Source organism: Palaemon carinicauda, chromosome 43 (genome assembly GCF_036898095.1).
Source record: "Palaemon carinicauda isolate YSFRI2023 chromosome 43, ASM3689809v2, whole genome shotgun sequence".
Classification (NCBI taxonomy): Eukaryota; Metazoa; Arthropoda; class Malacostraca; order Decapoda; family Palaemonidae; genus Palaemon; species Palaemon carinicauda.
In genome coordinates, this window is record NC_090767.1 from 33,119,046 (window position 1) to 33,129,045 (window position 10,000).

The 10,000-nt window shown below is 35.9% G+C and overlaps 1 protein-coding gene across 1 annotated transcript; it reads right to left on the minus strand.

The window, feature by feature from the left end:
- Positions 1 to 167: 167 nt before the first annotated feature.
- LOC137633789 (uncharacterized) lies at positions 168 to 7,098 on the minus strand. The gene is made up of 4 exons (XM_068366034.1): positions 6,982 to 7,098; positions 6,191 to 6,859; positions 5,596 to 5,706; positions 168 to 2,254 (listed from the first exon to the last, which is right to left on the minus strand). The coding sequence occupies exons 1-4, from the start codon at positions 7,096 to 7,098 to the stop codon at positions 539 to 541; spliced, it is 2,613 nt and encodes an 870-aa protein (XP_068222135.1). The 3' UTR covers positions 168 to 538.
- Positions 7,099 to 10,000: the final 2,902 nt, after the last annotated feature.

Genomic DNA, 10,000 nt, shown 5'->3' on the forward strand with positions numbered 1-10,000 from the left:
AATGCAAAGACTTAATGCCTACAGTGTGCCATGTTCGCAAAATAGGTAAATATTGTGATCACAGAATGAAGAAGGTAATTAATATTTCTAGTTAAATTAAAAAACAAAACAATATAATCAAATATAAAAGGAAAAATAAAATATTTACTTTTTATGAAATAATACTTATTTCATGCTAAATATATTTGTTTCTTTTTTAAAATACATTATAACTGTAGATTCATATAAAGTTTTCAAAATCTATGTCTTGTTTAAAGTATCCATTAAAATCTAAGCATTTATTCACATTAAAAAATTAAAACCAAATATATCACAATAAAAACAGTTTCGCCGTAATAGAAAATATCTCGATTTCCATCGTAGGATAAAGTCGATACAACTCTATTCGTCTATTTATGGACCCAGCTTGAACGCAAGTGAGGTGTTCAGACATTTTAAAACTACTTTCCACAATAATTGTGTTTGATCTACGGTAAATCTGTAATATGAAATATAAATTTTTCTTAATCATCGTGTATAATGAAGCATTTCTATAAACCTACATTAGTCGGCATTTATCGCCAATTTTGCTTTTATTTGCGTCAGTATCTGTATTTTCAACAATGTCTTCCTGTGCCTCAGCGCCAGTTAGCTGGGAGGTTCTTTCTCCATCTGATTCTGAGATCTTACGTCTAATATACCGCTGGCTTTCAATTAAGTCTTCTATCGGAAGCGTTGTGTCACTTTCTAGGCTATATGCTATTCCAATATCTCTAGCTTCCTTATCTGAATTTAGTATAGATTTGTTATGGCCAATAGGATAATGTACTACTCCAACTTCACTCGTAGGTGTTAAAAAGATTTCGTCGTCATTGTCACTTTCAGTTTGGGTTAATTCTTTTATCTGATAATGGCGATCTGTGCCAATAAGATCTTCGGTTTGATATCTAGAAGACATAGTTATGGTATCTTCATCCACATGGACATAACTTCCACTAATAAGAGCACCACTGATGTTACTTCTATTGAAGACTATTCCTTTCTCTTTGTATAACGCATAGTAATTTTTCGCCTTATTATGTCCATATTCTCCTTCTTGAGAGACACTAGTTTTAACTCTCCATTGGGTTCTTCCCATTTCATATTTCTCTTCACTTTCTAATGGAAGGACTGTGTCACACGCATATTCCTTCAATAAATAGTTATCATCATCATGATCATCTTCATCTGCTTCACCTGTAACTACAATAATCCCTCCGGATACAATATTACCAAGACCTGACACAGTGATAGTACTTTCTCTTGATGCAATACTACTAGCCCCTCCTGACACGGAGCTACCATCCCGTCCATATACCGTACTAATAACTTCTGATGCAGAGCTGCTAGCTCTGAAGTTCACCGGATCATCACGTCCCTTTCCTTTCATACCTTGGGGGACAGCGTTGTCAAGATCTTCATCAAGTAGATGAAGTCCATTTCTGGAATATTTCGATAGAAACTTCCCAGGAAAGTTTTCTTCCACTTCAGTGCATCTCAGTTCGGCCTTCGACACTGCAGGTAAGATCTTTGTGGGATCTTTAAGTGGATCGAAAATATCAGTGATGTAAGCTATATCTTGAACTTCTCTCTTGATTGTATGCTCGGTATCTATTTTACTTAGAATCCCAAATTGATTCCCTTTCAATGTCTCATCTTTCAATGTAATTGAGTGAAGGTTTTCCTTAGCTTCTTCTGATAACTCAATACTTTTTGCCAAGATTTGTGGTTTATCATCATCTCTCTCGTTTTCTATGAGAAATTGCTCAGTCTCTTCTCGTTCTACTTCCAATCGACAACCCTGTTCCTCGGTTTCTGATATTCGTTCTAGCTGTGGAGAGATGGGGTGCTTTCTTTTAACTGAGAAATGTGTATTCATAGAACGATATCTAGGCTGTTCTGTGCTATCAGGTGTCAGACACTGCTTTAGAGAGAAAGGCCATCGACCTCTGAACCCTCTTTCATTAGAACTTAAATCTATCAGATTTTCACCCAGGACCTCAAATTTTCCACAAGTTGATGAGTTTACTGCCCTTTGCTTATCTTGTACTACATAAGGGTCGTCAATCCCCTTTCCAAAAACATATTGCTGGACATCAGTTCCACTAGTTATATTCGCCAAGCACTGCAGAGAATTATCAGATGAAAGCTGATTATTTTCTATCTTTGTAATAATGGCCTTCCACTCCGAAGTTTCCAACAATTGATTCAGGTTCTTTGCCACTGCTTCTTCATCCTATATGAATAAAATTTCAACTAAATAATTTTACAGATAGTACAATGGATTAAGATATTGAAGCAACTATTCATGATCACATAAACGAATATTTTATAGCTATAGTTCATTATTAGTTGACACTTTATCAAGCAATATTAAGCCTAATGTTCATAGGAGGAAAATCACAAATCTTAAAGTAATATCTATTATTTGCAAACACTACAAACCGGAGACCTTCAGTAGGGATATAGCATTGGCAAAGGTGAAATGGGTATTATAATCTCTTAACCAGGTAAATATAGTTGGTCGCCATGTAGAGAACCCTCACTTTGACCTTTGGTCTAAGTGCTTGTGCGAAGGGTAAGTCAGGACATGTAACTTGAGTCTCAAGTCTGTATGATTGGCATAAAAAAATTTTTTCTTTACAATCTATCATTTTTTCCTATAAGTGATACAAACCCTCAGCCTTCAATAGGACACTTGTCCTTAGGAGAAGATTCCTGTGACCAAACATAACTTAGTTAACTGACCTGAGAAAACTCAATGAGCTTCTGTCTTAAGAGAAGTGAAAGTCATATTTCCTGTCAACCATATAACATCCTTGCATCTGAATGTAAATTGCGTTAAAGAATGCCATTATCAAAATAGGTAAGGCACTGATTGATCTATATCCATTTAATATGTTATCCAGTGTATAATCATTAAATAATTAATGAACAAGTATATAATGGGTCTGTCAACCACTTTGCTCAAGTGATGAGCATAACAGCTTAGCAGTTCTAGATAAATAAAAAATTGTAAATAGAAGTCACTGTTTAATAGGTTACCTGCATCTAGCGATTTCTGCACCTCAAAAGAGGGGAATAAGAAAGTGGAAAAAATCGCCAGATATTCTTACCATTATCCAGACATGACGCTACTTATCCTGTGAGAGAACTGGGCTTACTACATCATCTGTTGAGGAGCTAAACCTCCAGGGACCTGTGGGTATGCTCCTAGAGGTAGTGTCAGGGAAGGCTATTTGAATTTTCCAGTCACTGATCCTTAGGACCTGCACAACGAAAACATTCTCCCTAAAGGTTAAGAGTGAGCAGATATTCCTGCTTTTCTGTGCTCTCTCGCTCGATGGTCCACCCTGCACATCCTCCAGGGGCATAGGAGTGATTGACGAGTTCCCAAAGACAAAAGGAGGTGATTGTCTTGGAAACCGTTCTTTAAACCTTTCCAGAGCTTAGAAAAAGTCTCTTGTGCTGAGGTCTTGAGTGCCAAATCCTTTAGAAGTACCATCTTAATACCCACAAAGGTAAAAGTGAAAGATTGTTTAACTCTCTAGCCGCTTCCCTAGGGGAGAAAATGCAGAAGGGCATGAATTTATGATCCTTAATTGCTGGGTTGAGTGTTTTCGACACTAAAACGAGACCTCCTTCCAGGATGTCTGAGGGATACAGAAATCATAAAGTGGGCTACCACCTCTTATCAATAATCAATCCACGATATAGCCTGATGGCTAGCCATAGATGCTGATTCAACGGATGATGCTTTTGTCAGCTCTTCTACTGTGTCATCAATTAGCAGTGAGGTAGGTGGATCATCATTCAGGATGTTGGATCTCTGCAGTTTAGAAAGCACTGGAGGAAGAACCGGAAGCGTCGGAAGTATCGGTTGATATTTCCTGCTTCTTTGGAGCAGTCTTCACTTAGTGGTCAGCCACCAAAGCAAATCAAAGATTACCCTGAGGCAGGAGAGAGATCAGAGCTCTAACTATTAATTTTCTACATTAGTCTCTTAAAATGGCTTTCCACAAGAGTCTCCATGTAAATGCTAGATCTAGACACTAATACTCTTTCCCTAATGTGTGACCTTAGTGTACTGTTACTCCTTCCAACAAGCCATGCAGGGGAATTTTTAGGAGTCTTGTGAAAATCTAAACAGCTAGTCGTCCTTTGCTTTCATGACCTTGTCTTCTTCTTCTGGGAGGCAAATGGGGATCATGCATTTGGTGACACCTACATGCAATTGGCAACACCTATCCAGCAGCAAACAAAGAATGCAGAGGAGGAGACAACCAAATGAGGCTGGAGATACTTCACATCTTTCTTAATCTTCTTTCCAGTGGTTGAGGATTTCATCACTGTGGACAGTGCCACTTTGTTGGGGATTCATCAACAGGGTCATCATAATGATTCTTGTCTGACACCTCCTTTGCAGGGGAACTGGTGGAAGAGCAACAGCAGAAGGCTTTTTAGCTCTGGTGGATATACCTTTCTTCAAAAGTTTTTCTTATTGGGCACCATCAATCCTAAGAAAAGACCACGACCTAAATAGATCCAAATTGGCATCAGGGTACTAAACAGTAATTATAAGGGTTGGCAATATGGTTGAGAGATTGGTAGGGGTGAATTGCCCCCACTTGCAGAGGACCATAAACCTGTATTCTCAGAAATACTTCTAAGAGTGTGGGAGCAGCTTCCATTCCCCCCAACATGTTCCTTAGAAGATAGACCTATAAAGAAAATGCATGAGAAACAGCCAGTTTTGTTTCCGATGAAGGGGAAAGTGACCTGAGATCCTCTTTGGTACCAGTTTTGCTTGCCTTCTGATGTGTAGGAATCACTTTTTTGTTAGCGAACTTTCCCCACTGCACAGGATGCCCCTCCGTATACTCCTCACACGTCAATGACTGCAAAAACTACAAAATAGATAGAGGACCACCGTCCAGTTTACTCATATATCAGCCCAAATGGTGGCTTTTTTTATGGAAAAGCCGTATGTCTAGCTTAGGGGTAGATATCAAAAAGGCCCAAAGTCGCACACTCTGAGAAGAGACTAAAAGCAATCAGTCTAATGAAAAATCAGTCACACACACAGAGCAGCGTATTTGTGTACTCAGCTGCAGATGAAGTTAAAGTAAGGATAGTTTTATTTGTCAGGTGTATGTGGCTTACTCATCACCCAGCAACCAACTAAGTTGATCCTGCTCAAGTTTTGCTGATGTTATACTCGTATTAAAGGTAATGGGTTTGTTTTACGTGTAGGAAAAAATCCTCCTCAAAGAATACCTGTGATGAAAATGAAAACTAGAAAATTAAACTTGATTAATTTACAGGTACCAATGGTATTCAGTATGGTTTTCTATTAATTATCCAAGGTTTTTTTTCTGATCTTGATTTTAACAATGGCATTATATATGACATTTAACTCTCTTCTTTTGATAACGGTATTATTTAGGTCACTCACTCCCTCACTTCATTTATTTATATGTAAACTATACCAGATGAATCACATAGCAGGTTCCATAAAATAATGATACAAAGTATGATTACTGATAAAGTCTTAATTCTAATTTTGAAACAGTTTACCTTTTTGGAAAGAGTTGTTAATCCACTCGTCTGGAATTTAATGTCGTTATTATCCGAAGACAATAGTAAATCCTCCAAAACAGCAATGGCAGTTAGCGTAGATTTCTGTAGCTAAAAATAAAGATAATCATCTATTCCAGTTATTTACAAAAAGGCAAAACGAAATAACAATCCTATTATTCTTTATCACGATTACTTATACATAAGATGTATTATGAACTCTGTACATACATGATATCTCTGAAAATTACTTAGATATACACTATAGCAATACAACTGCATATCAGTGTAATAATGAATAAACTTTCTCATTCAAGTATGAACTCTCTTCGCTATTTTTTTCTATTTTAAATTTACTACTTTTCATTTCATAGAAGTAAGCCTCAATTGTGTAAGTAGTACCTGAATGAGGGCAGCTATCAAACATTTGTAACAATTTTTGTTATTAGCATGAAATGCTTGCCTACACCTTCCATGTATGATATCTTTCTTTCAGGCAGAAGTTCTACACTTTTATTTCTATAACTATCTATGTCCAAGTGGTATGCCTACTTTTGACAGAAGTAACAAGACGCATCAAACATGCATTGCTTACCTCATCTGAGTAACCCATTTCTTCACTTGAAAGTAGATTGTTTGGGTCATGCCAGTCCAGTAATTTGCTCTGCCACGTTTGGGCTTGGTGACGTGCTGAAAAAACTTCATCAAAAGTCTGAGCTTCCAACAGTTGTCTTTGTGACTCGAGAAGTGTCATCAGAGTTGATAGCCCCTCAGCCAGAATACTTTTGATGTCTTCAGTCTGTTTCTCGACTTCTCTCTTTGCCTGTTGGTTCTTCGATAACAGTGTTTGTAGTTCCTTGATCAGGGCTCTGTTCTTTTCTCTCATGTCCTTCAGAGCAGACTGTTTCTTTATATATTTTTCTGTGTGATTATCAAACAGCTTGACAGTTTTCTTGATGCACTGATCCTCTTCTAATTTTATTTCGGAAAGGGCGTGGTTAAAAGTGCTAATTTCACACACCAATGGTGGGTGAGCCATCACAAAGCAGTCATGGCATATCCATTCTTTGCAACTTTTGCACCAAAACATGCAGTATGAACCATGGTTGTTACATTTTCCAGCATGCTGGGGAGGTTCATTCGGAGAAACGGATTTCTCTATTTCATAATCATGAAGAATCAACTGTGACCCAGTCTCGTCATTTGAATGTTTAAGATTATCTTCAATAGAAATTTCAGGCAAAGTCTTAAATTCATTAACATCCTTTCACCAAAAGACTTCTTAGCTTTCATGATTTTAAGGAGTGCGTGGTTTACTGGTATTGAGCTGAAATATTTTGAATGAAGATGTTTACCGCAGGTAGGGCATTTGTATTTACATCCTACGTAGAATTCAGAAACACAAGGCGTACAGAATGTATGGCCGCAGCGAAGGACTCTAGGCGTCGTCTTTTCTTCTCCCATATGGTCTCCACAGAACTCGCACAAAAATATAGTATCCATTCTAAAAGCAGTAAATCCTGTCACCAAAGTAACATTTAAAACCAAATAAATTCAAGAGCACAGTACCAATAATAATAATAATAATAATAATAATAATAATAATAATAATAATAATAATAATAATAATAATAATAATAATAATAATACTTCAATTTATAATGAAACTGGAATTCGTTATAAGAAATGAGCGAGTCCTGGCTAGTTTGTGAAGTCTATCTAAGTCTATTTTTTACATTTGGGAGACTAATATTAGGTTGTTGCCCATGCGTTGGTTACATTTTTTTTAGGGAGATTTTTGTGTTTTAGAGCGATGCATTTGTCAGCTTTTCTTAACGAATGAAAAGCTTAAAAGCCCTGAATCATGAGTTCCCAAATATAACATCCATCCCCAACCCATTATCTACTCAGTTCTTTCTTGACCTCTGTGTGGGCAAGAAGTCTCGTAACACGCGATGAAAGGTTTCCCCAAATAATCATGATCAGAAATACATAAAACACTAGGTATCGATTACTAAAAGTTATGGTTCAAAATTTTTGGCTAAAAATTAAAGGATCATATTTTTACCAAAGGTAAATGTGTCTTGTTTCAGTTCTAGTTTTATCAGAATAGATTTCCCTGGCATGGGCCAACCAGCTGCCATGTCAATACTAGGCGAACATGTTACCACTTTACTAACCAGGAGAAATTATTTCTTATTGATAGTTGCTAATTGGGATACTACCGCTAAAGAGTTAGGGCATCTTTTGACTAGCCAAACGGTATTAAACTGGATCCTTTTCTCTGGTTACGGCTCATTTTCCCTTTTGCTTAAACATACACCGAATAGTCTTGCCTATTTTTTCCTAATTCTCCTTTGTTCTCATACACTTGACAACATTGAGATTACATAACAATTCTTCTTCACCCAAAGGGTTTACTACTGCAATGTAATTTTTAGTGGCTACTTTCCTCTTGGTGAGGAAGAGACTTTTCAGCTGTGGCAAGCGGCTCTTCTAGGAGATGGACACTCCAAAATCTAGTCTTCGATAGTGCCATAGCCTCTGTAACTTGGTCTTCCGCTGTCTTTGGGGTAGAGTTCTCGTGCTTGAGGGTACGCTCGAGCACACTATTCTCTCTTTTTTTTCTCTTCCTCCTGTTATTTTAATGCTTTTATAGTTTTTAAATAGTAGATTCACTTTAAAGTTGTTATTATTCTTAAACTTCTCTTGTAGGATATTTTGTTATTTTCTTTCCTAACGGAACTATTTTCCTTGTTGGGGCCCTTAGGCTTATTGCATCCTGCTTTTCTAACTAGTGTTTTACTTTAGTAAGTAATAATAATAATAATAATAATAATAATAATAATAATAATAATAATAATATCCTGAAATTCTGTATTCTGGTAAGTAGGCCTATATTTTTTTAAATTTTGTGTGTTTAGCGGTAATATTAAATCTCAAAATTGTGGCGAACTTGATAGGGGGGGGGGGGGTGTAGAGTAAGGTTAAGTGGGGAATGACAGGTTTGTTGGAATTTTTTTTTTTTTCTATTGTTCATTCTGTAACTTATCAGAGTGGAGGAAGTGAGGGTGGGGGGAGTGGAGGTCACAGATAGGAAGTTGTCATCAAAGGCACTGAAATTCAAAATACATTTTGTTATATGCAATACTAGGAAATACTGTTGGTATATGTTTAGGATTTGCTACAAGGCGCAAGCGTTTGTTTTTAATTACATATGAAATTTAGTATTAGTTTCATATTCAGGATAAGATGAATAAATTATCTTTAATGTAGAAAATTAGGGTATAAAACTAGAGCTAATATTTAGGTCAATGGAAACGTTATGAAGAGAAATAGTAATGAATATAAGTGGGTAGAAAATTAAATAAAGTAGAGGATAAGCAAAACTGCTGAATACTGTTCTAAAACTCCCTAAATTTTTCCACAGTATATTACCAGTTAACGACTGCTAGATATGGAAATATTAACAAGGATATAAACTAACTATCACATGATCAATTAAAAATTCTACATATGATAACTTTGAAAGAAGGGATGCTAGACATGAGGTTTGAATATTGACAGATGAAAACTAGGTATAGTTTCACTGGTAGGAACAATGTTTAAACACTTGTATATGACCAATGAATAAATAGATTTGGAAAGAATAACACAAGGAATGTTAGAACTCTATCATATGATCAATAAATTGAATCTAGATAGAGTAACCTAGTCACGAGGAATGAAAGTCAATGGTACATGAATGAAAAAAAGGATTATTGGATATGGTGCCACTGGACATAAGGAATATTAAGCATGGTGGTGTTATATTAATAAACAGAGATCAGGTATGTGACCAGTAGATTGAATATAAATAAGGCAACATTTAAAAAAGGAATATCATACAAATGGGTAAGGAGATACGAACTAAATATGATAACATTGTTACAAAGAACGTAGCCTGAAGTGACAGATAACTTATGCTAGATAGGATAACATTGAAAAGAGGGAATAATAATACATTAGTATAAGATCAATAGATATAAAAACTAGCTACAGATGTATTTTCATGAGTGTTTGACACGGAAAGTGGATCAATACATAAAGGGTAATTAGCTTAACCTAAGTAACTGATGTATACGTTAAAAAACTGAAAAAAAATTAACAGAGTGATGTTAAATAGAGGGGAAGATGATCGATAGAAGAAAAAAAAGATATATGGTTACATTGATATACGGAATATTGATATGAAGACATATATTAAACAAATGAAAGATTTGGTAAAATTGAGACTAGAAATGCTAGAAAGGTTATGGGCAAGATAATCAAATATTGTATCATTTAATCTAGGAATGTTAAGAAAAAAGGATTGGGGTCAATGATTTGAAGCTAGATATAAAGAATACATAGTCGAGACAAAAAA

Coding starts and splice junctions, on each gene's coding strand:
- LOC137633789 (XM_068366034.1), bottom strand. CDS start 7,098: ATGGATACTATATTTTTGTGCGAGTTCTGTGGAGACCATATGGGAGAA. Junction 6,860..6,981: donor CTTGTGTTTCTGAATTCTAC/GTAGGATGTAAA, acceptor TTTTGGTGAAAG/GATGTTAATGAATTTAAGAC. Junction 5,707..6,190: donor AAATGGGTTACTCAGATGAG/GTAAGCAATGCA, acceptor CTTTATTTTTAG/CTACAGAAATCTACGCTAAC.